At 38.1% G+C, this 16,402-nt stretch overlaps 1 protein-coding gene across 1 annotated transcript in view; it reads left to right on the top strand.

Moving 5' to 3' along the window:
• Positions 1-1,457: 1,457 nt before the first annotated feature.
• PLPPR4 (phospholipid phosphatase related 4) overlaps positions 1,458-16,402 on the top strand; it is a 48,311-nt gene continuing 33,366 nt past the window's right edge. Inside the window, exon 1 of the mRNA XM_033197650.1 lies at positions 1,458-1,679. Within this exon, the coding sequence (XP_033053541.1) occupies positions 1,458-1,679 (222 nt within the window). The remainder of the gene's footprint in view (positions 1,680-16,402) is intronic.

Below are 16,402 nucleotides of genomic sequence, written 5' to 3'. Positions count from 1 at the left end.
AGTTTGGGAAGATGTAGTTCTCTTCTGATTACTTCCATTTTCTAAGTGAAATAAGAGTTAATGTCAGGAACTGAGAATGAGGAGATTTGAGAAGTGAGAAGTTGTGAATGGGATAATGGCTGGACAGAAAAAAATTACAGAATTGTGGGGGCAACTCCAGGACCTACTTGGAGTTTGTGGTCACGAGTTGGATGTGAGACAGGATCATGCAGTTACATGTTTTCCTCCAGTAACTTTCAGTTGCTCTGGTAAGGGCAAATAAGTTGGCTCAACTAAGCTAGCATATTATCAGGTGAGTATGGCAAATTGGGAGGCAGAAACAAGCAATTACAATGCAAGGCTTTGGAACCCAAGCCCGGCAGAGGAAAATGGGAGCAAGAGGTGGTGTTGGCAGTGAAATGTGTACATTATCAGATAGGGTGGTCCCATATTGCTAAAGACATTTTGGAGGAGCAACTAATAGAGGGAAATGGATAAATTAGTTGGAAATTGTCCATCACATGCTTGAAATGGAGACTTGGAGATACTGGAAATGGCCTGGGACATGTGATCACAAAAGTAACTTATCTTTATTAGTATAATACCATGTCTCATGTTTGCTGGGTGTTTCTCTCTTCTGTATCAACTTGATACTTCTGGTTACCAAAGTAATCACAAAATTGAGACTAGCCATGTATACTACCAACAAGGTGAAGGACTTCAGATTATTAATATTTGAAGACATACTTCTTTTTACAGTTATGATTGTGATACTGACACTGTTATGGGAGTGTGACAGTGAGATTAGAATATACAGTAGCCTCTGGGCTCAGTGAGGATGCCTATTACCTGCGCATTCACACATCTGCCTCTCTGGATGCAAGGAACCCACATAATTCCCACACAGCCGGTAGTGTTTGTTAGTGGGTGCTTTGGTGTGGAAGGGAGCCAAGGAGTCTCCTAGGTAGAGAATCCCCTGTAGGAGCTGTCATTCCTGGTTAGTAACCAGCTTTCAGTGAGTGCCTACCTCGGCCTACTTTTAGTATGGGATCCAAGATCTCATTTCGTGCAGATAGGGGTTGGTTTTCTTGCTATGGGTCAATGCGCTGGGGCAGGGCTTCTGATCCTTAGCATTCTTGAATAGCATTCCCAGAGTGACCTGGGAGGCTTCCCAGAAGAGGACTAGGTGGCTAGGCTCCTCTACCTCCCTACTGCAGAAACCAGGAGTGCGTCCCCCTTTTCGGATTCTTGACGTCAAGCTCCGGCAGCCTTGGAGCCTCCCAAGGGCTGTAGAGAGCTGAGGAAGGGTGACAGGGAGGGGAAGCCATTGCAGCAACAGCTTGGAGGAGGGAGCTGGACATCGTCTCTCGCCAGAAAAACGGGGAGCAGGAGCCAGACTAGGGGAGGAAGAGGACTGGCACGCTCAGAGAATCGCTGGGTTGCTGCAAAAAGGGGCGGGGAGAAGGCGGGGGCGCTGCATGCAGCGCGCTGGCTCCAGCGGTGGCCGCGGGGAATGTGACATCAGCGGCGCCGGACGCTTGGGGCTGGAGGAGGCAGCTCGCCTCAGCTGCGCTGTGCACACCTCGCCCGGGGGAGGACGCAGACCCGGGCAGGCGGCAGGGATGTCGGCGAAGGAGAGGCCAAAGGGCAAAGTGATCAAGGACAGCGTCACCCTCCTGCCCTGCTTTTATTTCGTGGAGGTGAGTTGGCCCAGCGCCTTGGCATAATGCAGATCCTCTGGGCATCTCCTGAGCGAATTCAGGTCCTGGACAGCGTTGGAGCGCAGAGATCGTGCCAGGGCGCGCGCCGCTGTCCCCAAACGCCCGACCCTCCCCTCTTCCCCTCGATTTCACAGCAGCTCCCCGAATGTGCCTGTGAATACCTGTCAGCCCGCGGTGATTACCATTAGAGGTGTCGCTGCTGGGTGGCCTATGGGGAAGGGATACCTGTGTGAGTGAGTGCGGTTTTAGTTCCTTGGCCCTCCTGTAGTGCCTGTGTGCACAACGTCCGCTAGTGCCCCAGAGGGGCCATGATGCCCATATTTCGGGATTTGTGTCTTCAACCTGCCGCGTACGTGTGGAGAACTCTGTGTGCGCACAGCTATGCCTAGGGCATATGAGGGTTGAAGGTGTTTACATAGTACAAATATTGTTGATTGCTTTTATTACGCCTGCCCCCCCCCCCCCCGCCCACAAATCCTTCTCCTATTATATTATTATGGTGCTCACATACGCTTCTGAAATTGGATCTGCATCTCTAAACATCAATCATCGATGTACTGGCCTCTTTCCACAGTAAAAAAAATACATCTTATATATGTGTGTATACATAACTATATATAATATTTTAAATCTATGACATCATCTGATTTTACATGATTTGTATCTGTGTATTTACTGTGCTGAGCAGTATTATAGATAAGCAATTAAATGCAGATGTATTCATCATGACCCTCTAACTTGCCAAAATGCAGTATTTGAGGGAGAAACAATTCATAGGAGTTATGAAGATTGGCAGATACAGTGGTTCTATGTACTGTGCTCCATTGCATTAGGAAGACATTTTTAAGCAAGACGTTTACTAAATTACAGATACAAAAGGGGTGTATTGCATATGTTTAGGGAAATCAGATGGTTTTAGGCATAAAACTATATTCTGTGTAGTTAGAGTCTGGGTTGCATAGAGAATTATAAGACTGTTGCTGAATCATAAATAACCTTCTCTGGCCATCTTTTCAGCCAAATATGGAGGTTTAGCCCTTCCAAGTACAAACAGTAGATTCTGTATTCAATGATTGCAAGGCTTATCTATGATGAGGAATAGTCACTGCCTTGAAACTTGGGAGAAGAGACATTCTCAGTCTGTTCTTATAGGTAACAATATATTTGGAAGTTTTGTAGAGGTGTCATAAATTTTTTAAACAATTTCAGTTTTAAGAAAGATGTATGTGACTTGCATAAGTTTCAGAGAAATGATGGGTGACCCTTCATTCATGACCCATAGAAAAGAAGCAAAAAAAAAAAAAAAAAAAAAAAAAAGGACCTATGTATTTAAAATAATGAATTCATTTATTATCCTTTCTCTTTTCACAAGAGATTTTTGAGACCACGATTTAGGTAATTTTTTTTTGAAAGATAATGAAGAGCTTTCTCAAGAAAAATGTAGGTAGCAGAAGATTCTATAATGAAAAGGGTGAAGGAATAGAAAGATGAGATACCTGCCTTCAAGTTCAATCCATCAGACCACTTGTCGCATTGCTAATCCATGTAGTTTTGTATTATAGTGATTTCATTTGTGTCTGAATCAATGACATTTGTCTAGGAGAAATCAGTTTGTCTGAGTTCCATCTCCAGGAAGGAACACACCTGAGGTCAGCAAGAAGCTGACTACATGGGGGTTGCAGCTATATGGCTTCAAGAAAATGCCCTCATAAAAGAGGATGCAAACCAGACAATTAAGGATGTGCCTTTACAGAATGTCCATGTGCACTTTTGAGGCATCTTTAACCGGAGTACATGTCCCTTAAGCAAGAATTTTAAAAGTACAAGTGCCTCATAATGCATTTGAATTGTGTGTTTAGGAACAGACATCTGACAATTGTTACTTCTTTTCCATGAGTGGAAATAGCCCAGAGTCATTACTTTTACTTTGGCCCATTCAGATATCCTCTATGAATTCCTTAGCAGGGCAAGCTATAGAACAATTACTTGAAGACAATTCATGGAGTTTAAATGAGCATTGATGACACTGTGTCTTGGGGTTAACAGACTTCAAAAACAGATTCACACAATTGGATTGCAAATTATCTTCCTAAAAATTAAATGTATGATGAACCACTAAAAAGCCTCCAGAAAATGGGAGACTGCATTAGTATAACAATTATTTAAGGGTTTGACCAGATGCACTACCACGCTCCTTTGAAATGATTCATTTTGAAGGTGGTGACAATGCACTAAATTTACATCTCCTTTGTAGGATGAATAAACATAGCTTGAATTTGCATGTTAGTAAAATGCTCTAGAGTAATGACACTTTGCTTTCCAGCACAGTCTCCCAAGACCTTAGAAATTAAGATGGAAAAGTGAAACATGAGTGAATCTCTTTCCATCACATATCAGTCTAAAGCACATATTTTTAGCCTTCTCTGTTACTCAAACCATAATTTAAGTAACAAGAAGAGTCTAACAAAACAGATCTCAGGAGAAAACAGTTCCTGGTTCTCAAGTCAGTGACACCATGAGCAACTTACACTTCGCCTTTTTTCAAGGAGTTTAGGAGTTTGACATCACTAATTCATGATAGGCATGAGATGTGAAGAAACTTTAATTGGGAAAATGAGGGAAGGGAAACTTTCACTTGAGCCAGAAGGGGCTGAAATCAAGATGGACTGAGTTATGTCAGGAAAATGGCAGCATGCTCTAGGAAAAACTTGGGCCTTGCACACAGATTGACTTGGTTCAAACACCACCTTTGCCAGATACTACATGAATAATTCTGGCCAAGTTACTTCTCTCATCCTTAGTTTCTTCACATATAATAGAAATTACATAATATAAATATAAATATACCTGTATTCATACATAATAGAAATTATTATACCTATGTCTTAGAATATCGAATATATCATGCAGTTAAAGGATCATGGCTGAGATATGGTAGGCAATCAAGATATGTTAGTTCTTTTCCTTTCTTAGAACTGTTCTTGACCTGAAATAAATTATTTTACTTATAGTTTGGACTTAAAGGATCAAGTCCTGACAAGGTCTAGCTTGAGAGTTCCCATTGTTGAGAAGAAGTCATCTTCTCCCCAGTTTCTGGAAATAGTTTGGGCTCCACAGCCTTCTTGAAATGGATCTGTATTAATTGATACAAATGGAGAGAGTGAAGTACTATTTAAAGTTTGTACAATAATAATGACAACCATTTATAAAGTACTTAATATGTACTAACAATAAAGCTAAATGCTTTACATGACCATGTCATTCAATCTTCAAAGTTTCTCTTTAAGAAAGAGGCCATTATTATCTGTGTTTTGAAGAGAAACTGAAACTCATAAAAGTTAAACAACTTGCCCATTTTTATAAAGCAAAGTTAGAGGCAGGGCTGGGTATTAACTCAAAGCTCATGCTCTTCACCACTGCAATAACAATCTCTCTCAACGTGTTGAAAGAACATCCATATAGGCAAAGTTACTTTCTATGGTTTCTCACCGGTAAAAAAGGAAGATGTAGTAAGGCAAGGGCACACTGACAAAGGTGATACAGTTTTCTCTGACAACAAATCGGTTTCCTCAGTTCAATTCCTCCTCCACTGGGAGCCTTCAAGCACAAAGAGTTGGTGGACAGTGCATAATCCCCACATTGGCTCATCAGTTAGTGGCTAGTGCCCCTCAACAAGAACTCTGGATAGATGCAAGGAAGGAGTAAAGATGTTGGCAGCCCATTTGCAGAGTGTCAAGGTATCTCTAATTATACCCCTCTGGGCATTAGGCTGAGGTGTTCATGTTCAGCCACTAAAAGCAAGTAATCTTGTCTTTGTTCACCGCCATACCTGATGTTAAAGCACACATTGGTTTAAGGAATAGAATTCTTTTTTCTTACATTTTTGGTTTATGCTGCTGTTTGCTAATGAAATGGCTTATGATTGACAGTAATATTGGATGGCGATTTGAAAAACACGGTGATTTTTAGTTTTGCACATCATTTTATGAGCAAGTTTCATAACTCAGTTTTACACTGTACAGCCTGAGAAAACAAAGGTCAAGTTGTGAAAAGAACTCTCAGATAAGCATAGCCACACCTTATTAGGATAAAAAGAAAAGCAGATTAAAAAGGAATGTTCCACTAAAGAAAAGGTTTATTATGCCCTTAAAGTTCCCAAGTACCCTGCAAGTGATGGCTGTATCACTTACAGTAGCAATTGCAGCCAGCAGTATACTTAGAGTTAGCAAAAGAGTTTTCAAACTTTTTTTTTTATTATTATACTTTAAGTCCTGGGGTACATGTGCAGAACGTTCAGTTTTGTCACATAGGTATACACGTGCCATGGTGGTTTGCTGCACCCAACAGCCTGTCACCTATAGTAGCTATTTCTCCTAATGCTACCCCTCCCCTAGCCCCCCAACTCCCATAGGCCCTGGTGTGTGATGATCCCTTCCCTGTGTCCATGTGTTCTCACTGTTCAACTCCCACTTATAAGTGAGAACATGTGGTGTTTGGTTTTCTGTTCTTGTGTTAGTTTGCTGAGAATGATGGTTTCCAGCTTCATCCATGTCCCTGCAAGGGACATGAACTCATCCTTTTTTATGGCTGCATAGTATTCCATGGTGAATGTATGCCACATTTTCTTTATCCAGAATATCACTGATGGGCATTTGGATTGGTTCCAAGTCTTTGCTATTGTGAAAAGTGCCACAATAAACATATGTGTGCATGTGTCTTTATAGTAGAATGATTTATAATCCTTTGGGCATAGCCCAATATTGTATGTGATAAGGCTGGTTGTCTGGGACTAGTGCATTTCCTTTATGCAAAGGATTACAGTGGTCCATCTGGGGCTCAGGCTCACAATTTTGTTCTCATTAGTCATCCTGCTCAAAGATCAATTCATTATGTAATGTAAACAAATGACAAATTACCTTTTTAAACCTAAAAAGATATAAATTCTTCACATGAAATAAATGGGAAAGAGATTCTTTTTCTTTAAACATTCTGCTATATGACATAACATTTTTATAGCAAACCTGATGCTAACTTTATGAAGGCAGAAGAGTTATGCTTCACCTACATGCAGATATATTTTGACAGGGCTACCGATACAGAAAAGAGTTTGAAATTGCCTGTTATTCATATGAGAAAACACACAAAGACATATATGTATGCACACACTTCTGTGCATAGGTATGTACAAATACACATGGAGTAAGAATATCATCTCTCTCTCCACTCAGTATAAAATTACAGTATCTGAAGCATTTCAATTCAGAATATTTTAATCTCAAAAAATTTAGATTACTCAGAAAGTTTCATTCCTTTTTTTTTTTTTCTTTTTGTGGCAGCGTCTTCCTCTGTCACCCAGGCTGGAGTGCAGTGGCATGATCTCAGCTCACTGCAACCTCTGCCTCCTGGGTTCAAATGATTCTCCCACTTCAGCCTCCTGAGTACCTGGGACTACAGGCATTCACCACCACACCCAGTCAGTATTTATGATTTTTGGTAGAGACAGGATTTCATCATGTTGCCCAAGCTGGTCTCGAACTCCTGGTCTCCAGCAATCCTCCTGCCTCAGCCTCCCAAAGTGCTGGGATCACAGGCGTGAGCCACCACACCGGGCCTACTCAGAAAGTTTTCCTTACTTTGAATGTGTACTTAGCAGTAGATATGTTGCAAGATTTTGTTAATGGAGCTTAATTACTATAAGGTCAGTAACTAAACAGTTTGTTCAGGAGTAGAAGCCATTGCTGCTACTCTGTTGCCATCCTACCTGGGGAAGTTCGACAAGCCTTTGAGCAGAGACACACATTTTGAAACACATTTTGAAATTGTGGTGTCTTGACAAAATCTTAATACGATTTTTATTTTCTTCCCATTGGAAATTGTCCACAGGTTTTTAATTGTAGCAAACATTAATTCACAAGATTTCTGTTCCATCTCATGATTGATCTATGTTAAAATTATATAACTCACTTGATTTTCTTGCTAAGAAATATTGCTAGCTTATTCCCTTTTACATAAACTTCAGCATCAGTAGGAAATATAAAATCACTTCTGCATTGCATATACCAAAATAGTAGCTGTAAATTTTTTTCTTTTATTTAGATTGTATAGAAGTAGAGTCTGCTCAAAGAAGTACTTCAAACCCTGCCAAATGAGATGAGTTGGCAAGTCTCTTCTCTTTCAAAGTCACAATGCATAAACTCTGATGCAAAATAAAATAAATAGAGACTAGAGCCCTAAGTTTTAGAGATAGAGTTAAATGAGGACATTTCTACATACCTAAGTATTGAACATAGCGCTTGCTATTAGGGAATTATTTTCTATTTCTAAACACCACGACTATCTTACTGTTTCTTCATGGCCAAGTTACTCAAAATGTGATTTGTTCTACTTTATCAGGAAAGAAAAAATACTTGGCTTCTGCCAATTTCAAAGAGATTTTAATAATAATGATAATAATCATAGTAATAAAAAAGAATAGTCCATTTCAAGTCTTCTTTATATGATAGACTCTCTAGATACATTATTTTTAGTCTGGAGAACTATCCTATTGAAAAGGCATTGCTATCTTTATTTTTTGAACCAGAAATTGTAGCTCAGAGAGCTACTGTTTTTACCAGGGTCGCATAGCAATGAAATGAGTGAGTCAGGATATCAGAGCTTGTCCATCTTGCTCTTGCATTATGACTACACCATACTGTCTCACACATACTTCCAACAACAATGCTAAACCTAGTGAAGAAGTGCAATGGAGAGCCCTGCCTCTGCTGTGACTTGGCTAGCTTCATGGTATCTGGATGCATGTCTTTGAAACATGTCTGGTTGTGCCTCTGTCAGAGTTGTGGATCAGAGTTTTTCTTTACATTCAGCTACAAAACTTGGCTGTGTTAGTGCTTTTTCCTACTTAATAGTTAACTGGTTTAATTTTTGACATGTCTGAAAGGCACAGTGTCCTCTAAAAAGAAGCTCCCTTTGGGCAAGCACAAATGGCACCCGTGAGTCTCTGATGAAGATTAATGAGGATCAATGGGTGGGGGTAGGACGGAAGACTTGGAAATTAAATAGAGTTTAGGAGAGTAGAATATGTAGGTCGATTAAAATGAGAGAAAGAAAAAAATTCAAAAAGATAATAGAAACAGAGAGAGGTCAAGCCAAGCAGGATTAGAAGAAAAAGCATTAGAAAACTGAAGGTAGGAGTGAAGTGTGTGTGTGTGTGTGTGTGTGTGTGTGCGTGTGTGTGTGTGAGTGATTGAGATCCAATCTATGAGCAAACCATGGAGACCCCTTTAAACATTTTGGTTGTCCAAGCTGGTTGTTAAGGATTATTTGAGACACAATTATTGCTGTTTATGTTGGAAATGTATTACAAATGTTACTCATAGCAAACACATTTTCTCTCAGCATACGTATACAGCATAGGCTATTTCTCAAGCAACCTTTGTATTTAAAAGGTGAGGAAATGTCTTGTAGAGTTTAAAAGTCTTATTACAGAGATAAGTCTAATAAAATTATATAATCCAATGACATATGGCCTCACTGTTTCTTCAATCACGTAAGAAAATTTTGCTTTGAAAAGGTTAACTGAGTTAACCTTTGGACATGCCAAATATGCCCGAGTTACCTAAGGACACACTGGTTAATATCAGATCAGGAATAGAACCTAGGTCTCCTGACTCCTGTTCTAGTGCTCTTTCCTAATTATTACTATTTCTAGAATTCCTTATATTAGAAAGTTTCCCTCTGGATTATAACATTTAAAATACAGGTCATTCTAATTCTACATGTGAACAAATTGGGCTAGCTGTTTGTGCTAACTTCCAAACACATTTCATGACCACCTTACATTAAACAAGCAATTATGAATGGATCTTCCGCTGTTCCAAGTTGTTAGGCTCTTTGAAAAGCATGGTAATAGCTAAAGATTAGAAAATCAGAAAGGATTTTTCTCATTGCCTACGTGCCCACCTGTAATTTCACAATTAACTCCCTTGACATGAGGTCTCTAACAGATAGTAAAGGAAAGCATAAACAAAGGAAGGAGTAAGAATATAATTTATGTCATCAGCTATAGAATAGCTTTGAATTTTTCCTTATACTTCAATGTAAATTTTTCATACATTATCTCATCTGATCCTTTAAATGCAACTGAGAAATAGATATAAACTCTATTTTAAAAATTAAGTAACGAAGACTCAGAGAAGTCCAAAAACTTGTCTAAAACTCAAGTAGTGCTATTTTCCATTTTGGTCAAAAGGAAAAAAAAAGGTGATATTTAAACTGTGAAATGTCTAATTGTGAGCATCATGGTAGCTTTTTATGGTATGAATTAGCTGATAAATTTATTTACAGATAACTATCAAATGGAGTAATCTTTCCACGGTCAAGTGGATTTTGAAATATGGATGCCAAGGATAGAAATGCTAATTTTGGCATAAGTAACGTTGAGGTGTTTTTCTTATCAATAATTAGACTGAACCAATTGCACTATCTGGACTAAACCAACCATTACTATCTGGTTGTTTGTCAAGCAATATAGAGGAGGATAATTGCTTTCTTATTTGCTGTAACAAGATGGTTTCTGCCTGCTTAAAACTGGTATTTAGATCACTTAGGAATAAATTAAAGAAAAGGGGAAAGACAAGTAATTAAAATCAATGTATTTGTGGAAAAGGTAAACATGGAATCAGTACATTTAACAGAAGGATGATGTTTGGGAGTGAGAGCAATGGAAATAGATATGACTATATTGTTAACAACTTAATGCTTTTACCAAAAGTCTGTGCTATGGGTTTGCTTAGAGGTAAACTGCCATTTAATGAAATCCTAGGCATGCTTCAGAAATTGAGTCCTCATAGATAGAGTCCAAAAGAGACTGATCTTATATCAAATGTTCTTCAATAAGGAATGCTAAAATGAAATTCCAGGGTATAACCTGTTTTGTACTCTTACAACAATTTATTTATGTACTGAGTAAATATTTATTAATTGCTTATGATACGACTTTTGGTAAAAGTAACAGAAACAATATGGAATCATCACTGGCATACTTTCTAGTCTATAGTAGAATTTCCATAAATTTTAACTGGATGTAATAAAACAAGACTAATCATATGAACATAAATTTTTCTTTAACTGTTTTTTATCAGCTGGTGGAGACATTTTTATTTGCAAAGTGATCATAAATTCCCTATCAGAGACATTGCTCAGCCTTATGGATTATTGAATAGTTGAAGATTAAATCAATATCCAAGGTCTATATGGGTCCTCATCTCTTAATTATGCTTATGTTCATTTTATGATCTAGGACCTACCTATGGATTGTTTGAGATTTGAGATTTCAAAGGCATCACTGAAGCAAAGAACTTGCAATTTTAGTTTTCATAGAAAGTTGTTTCAGTTAGATAAGGCACATACACCACAGACAATGTTTTGTGCCTATGGTAAAACAAACTATTAGATATAGATATATATTTTTTTTTACTTTTGTAAAAGAATATAGCTTTTTTTTTTACTTGATCTGCCAATTAGCTTTGTAATCTTTGGCAATTAACTTATTTCCTCTAAACCTCATTTTCCTCATTTGAAAATGATTGAACTATTGTGGTCAGAGTAATTATGACCCCTTAATCATATACAAATTATAAAATATGGCCAAGAATTCTAAAGCAAAGTCAGGCCTAGTAAATGAATTTTCTCTTTCCCATTTACCAACACCCCCCTCCCATCTTGTCTGAAGTAAACTTTGTGGTGGCTTTAGATGCTACCAGATTACCTGGAAAGGGGCTGGTTCTCCTGATTGTTTTCTATTGGTATCACACATTTGTGTGTGTTTTATACAGTGTGCATACAATGGTAGAGCAGTTTATTATAATGTTTAAATACAATAACAACAAATATTTACTGGAATTCCTGCTCATTTTTAAAGATAGAGCGACATATGCACACAGTTACAAAATAGAGACCACTTTTTTTCATTACCCTTACCTTGACCTAGTCAGTGGAGGGGAATTCTCATTTACTGAGCATCTTCTACACACAGTGCCCAGGTAACACTCTACTGAAAGTCTCTATTCCAGGGTTGTTGGGAGGCCCATAATCTGTAAGCCACTGCCATTCTCAGCTTTCCAGAGTTCTAAAGTGTCATATATAAACTCATCAGCAGCAGTGTCTGTTCAATGCAAATTAAATATCCTCCCATGCCTCAACTGAACCATCTGTGAAATAAAGAATATTATGCTTTCTAAAAAATGATGAATAAATTAGATTTAGTCTTTGGGAAAGAGTCATCTCATTTAGGCTATTGTATGATTCATTGAAATCCTTTTTTTTAAGGCAGTTGCATATACCCTGAAGAATTAACAGGTTACTTATCCCTTGGGTGATGATCAGAAAATGCTTGTATTGTAGCAACTGAGATTTGACTGACTAAAACATGGAGAACATCCAACTATGAAGATCTGGACATAAATAATGTCTTCTTCATGGCAAAAACTCATAAAAAGGATAGCCAGCAATCTGTTATAAACAATGTACTACAGAGAGATGAACTTTTGAAAACTCTTCTGCATTAAGACCTCATTTGGTTTCTAGCTTCCAGTTGAATTTGATATACATGAAGGAAAATTATTTGATGGTGTTATGTTTTTCAATATTTAAGTCTCAGACTAGTGGCTATTCCATAGATAATATTGGTTCTAGTAATTTTTAGATGGTTGGCCCAGGACCTAATTAAGGAAAAATTCCTTTTACTATTTATTTTTAAACTCCAGCCTATAGAACAATGCAAATAGCAGAGAGCAGATACTCTCTCAATAGATCTGTGATGCATTAGTTGTGGTGTTGGTCAATAAATCTAGCAGCTTAATTAATGAATATAGGGAGGCAGAGCCTGGACTGAACCTCAGCTTTGGCCTTGGCCTTGGCCACAGCCACATTATTCTTTGGCTGACCTTGAAGGCTAGTGGTCCTTTCAGTCCTGTTCAGAAACAGAGGAAGAGATTGCTAAGACTTCACTGCTCAAATGTATGTTCCAACATGACTAAGAATGGCCAAGTGTAGCACATCCTAGAAAATGCCTACTCTATGGGACTACAAAAAACTTTAAGAACTGCTCATTCCTCATTCCAAATCCCCCAGCCAACCAAACTCAACAGGCTCTGTTTCTTCCTCCACCACTACCCTTCACCTTCCCAAGATTCCAGAGGTCAATGCAGCACAGTAGGGAGAGGGAGCGGGGTATAAGGTATCTCATATGAGATGACCCTAAGAATCACAATGTCCTTAGTCATCTGTCCTCAGTTCCACATTCTTTCCAGGCCATATTAAAAAAAAATCACAGAGAGGACAGCAATTTACAATCTAGGCAGAAGCTCTTTAGCGTGGAGACTGAGCTTGGGCAGTGAGACAGGGCAATTCAGCTCTCTCTCACACTCTCTCTATTTACTGTTGGTTCAAACCACTTACCTTCCCAGGTGATTGTGTTGGTCAAGCAATCCTAAAGCAGTTATATTTTTTCACTTAAGTATTTAGTAATAAAGTGGCTTTCTTTGGCAGTTACATAGCATTTTATTTATATATATTGTTCATCTGTCTTTTTGATGCATTTTCCAGTAAAACACATAATACAATCCTACCTACTTTAATTAATGTAATCACAGTGTTAATATGTTAGAAAATAAAATAGAAATTATTAATGTCCCACATTAACAGCTCAACTTTAACATCTCTTTTACATGCACCAAGACTTTTCAAAAGTGAAACTTAAATAACTAAGGCCTTCAGCAGCATTGGAAAGTTTTAACTTTGAGGAAGGGCTCATAATGTGCATCTAAGTGTGCATCTAAGTGTGTATAAAGATGTGTATGTGGGAGACAAGCTCAGAGGGAAGAGAAACTTGTGATATGCTATAGTGTTCTAATCTCTGAAATTAGATGAGAAATTCCTTTTCTGGATAATTAATAGGTCAAATAAAATGTATCAGGCACAAGGCAAATACTAAAAATATTTGTTAAATAAATTGAATAAATATAATAGAAAATACGAACTTTCATAATGTTTAAGTAAAATGGTTTAATGATAAAATTGATACCTTATTTTAATAAACATTGTGAAACCATAATTAATTTAGAAATACTGTTGGTCTTTAATTCAGTCATTTCTGTGTGTATAATGTTAAGATTATATGTCAATTTAGATCTCAAAATCAAAAATTTGCTTTTCTTATGCTATAACTCAAATATAAGGGGACTTCTAAAAGGTCATGGAAAAAATTGGATTAAAAGATAAACATAAAAAACACAAACTTTATTTCTCAACATAAGCTCTATCAAGTTCAAGATAGTTTTGTAAGCAATGATAAAAGCTGTTTAGTCCATTCCTAAAGAACTGATGCTCCTGGGAATTTAACCATGTCATTGCAAAATTTTTTACATTATCAACTGAAGAAAAATGGGTGCCTTTGAAAGATTTCTTAATATTAGAAAACAAAAATAAGTCAGAACGAGCCAAATTAGGACTGTGAAATGGATGTCTAATGATTTCTCATTGACACTCTCACAAAATTGCCCTTGTTTGGGTGAGAGAGATGAGCATTGTTATGGTGGAGAAGGATTCTCTAGCAAAGCTTTCCTGGGCATTTTTCTGCTAACGCTTTGGCTAGCTTTCTCAAAACACTCTAATAATAAGCAGGCATTACTGTTCTTTGGCCCTCCAGAAAGTGAACAAGCAAAATGCTTTGAGCATCCCAAAATGATGTTGTCATGACCTTTGCTCTTAACCAGTCCATCTTTGCTTTGCCAGGACCACTTTCCCATCTTGGTAGCCATTGTTTTGATTGTGCTTTGTTTTCAGATCATACTGATAAAACCATGTTTCATCACTTGTTACAGTTCTTTGAAGAAATGCTTCAGGACTTTGATGGCCTACTTGTTTAAAAAATTCCATTGAAAGCTCTACTCTTCAGGTAGCGTGACGCCTCCAGCTTTGTCCTTTTGACTTAGGATTGTCTTGGCAATGCGGGCTCTTTTTTGGTTCCATATGAACTTTAAAGCCGTTTTTTCCAATTCTGTGAAGAAAGTCATTGGTAGCTTGATGGGGATGGCATTGAATCTATAAATAACCTTGGGCAGTATGGCCATTTTCACGATATTGATTCTTCCTATCCATGAGCATGGTATGTTCTTCCATTTGTTTGTGTCCTCTTTGATTTCACTGAGCAGTGGTTTGTAGTTCTCCTTGAAGAGGTCCTTTACATCCCTTGTAAGCTGGATTCCTAGGTATTTGATTCTCTTTGAAGCAATTGTGAATGGAAGTTGATTCCTGATTTGGCTCTCTGCTTGTCTGTTACTGGTGTATAAGAATGCTTGTGATTTTTGCACATTAATTTTGTATCCTGAGACTTTGCTGAAGTTGCTTATCAGCTTAAGCAGATTTTGGGCTGAGACAATGGGGTTTTCTAAATATACAATCATGTCATCTGCAAACAGGGACAATTTGACTTCTTCTTTTCCTAACTGGATACCCTTGATTTCTTTCTCTTGCCTGATTGCCCTAGCCAGAACTTCCAACACTATGTTGAATAGGAGTGGTGAGAGAGGGCATCCCTGTCTTGTGCCAGTTTTCAAAGGGAATTTTTCCAGTTTTTGCCCATTCAGTATGATATTAGCTGTGGGTTTGTCATAAATAGCTCTTATTATTTTGAGGTACATTCCATCAATACCAAATTTATTGAGCGTTTTTAGCATAAAGGGCTGTTGAATTTTGTCAAAAGCCTTTTCTGCATCTATTGAGATAATCATGTGGTTCTTGTCTTTGGTTCTGTTTATATGCTGGATTACGTTTATTGATTTGCGAATGTTGAACCAGCCTTGCATCCCAGGGATGAAGCCCACTTGATCATGGTGGATAAGCTTTTTGATGTGCTGCTGAATCCGGTTTGCCAGTATTTTATTGAGGATTTTTGCATCGATGTTCATCAGGGATATTGGTCTAAAATTCTCTCTTTTTGTTGTGTCTCTGCCAGGCTTTGGTATCAGGATGATGTTGGCCTCATAAAAAGAGTTAGGGAGGATTCCCTCTTTTTCTATTGATTGAAATAGTTTCAGAAGGAATGGTACCAGCTCCTCCTTGTACCTCTGGTAGAATTCAGCTGTGAATCCATCTGGTCCTGGAGTTTTTTTGGTGGGTAGGCTATTAATTGTTGCCTCAATTTCAGAGCCTGCTATTGGTCTATTCAGGGATTCAACTTCTTCCTGGTTTAGTCTTGGGAGAGTGTAAGTGTCCAGGAAATTATCCATTTCTTCTAGATTTTCTAGTTGATTTGCGTAGAGGTGTTTATAGTATTCTCTGATGGTAGTTTGTATTTCTGTGGGGTCGGTGGTGATATCCCCTTTATCATTTTTTATTGCGTCTATTTGATTCCTCTCTCTTTTCTTCTTTATTAGTCTAGCTAGCGGTCTGTCAATTTTGTTGATCTTTTCAAAAAACCAACTCCTGGATTCATTGATTTTTTGGAGGGTTTTTTGTGTCTCTATCTCCTTCAGTTCTGCTCTGATCTTAGACCCAAAACAGCATGGTACTGGTACCACAACAGAGATATAGACCAATGGAACAGAACAGAGTCCTCAGAAATAATACCACACATCTACAGCCATCTGATCTTTGACAAACCTGAGAGAAACAAGAAATGGGGAAAGGATTCCCTATTTAAT

This window comes from Trachypithecus francoisi, unplaced genomic scaffold, assembly GCF_009764315.1.
Source record: "Trachypithecus francoisi isolate TF-2019V2 unplaced genomic scaffold, Tfra_2.0 Lachesis_group5, whole genome shotgun sequence".
Classification (NCBI taxonomy): Eukaryota; Metazoa; Chordata; class Mammalia; order Primates; family Cercopithecidae; genus Trachypithecus; species Trachypithecus francoisi.
Note: the sequence above shows the minus strand (reverse complement) of the source record. Positions and strands in the feature narration are given on the sequence as shown.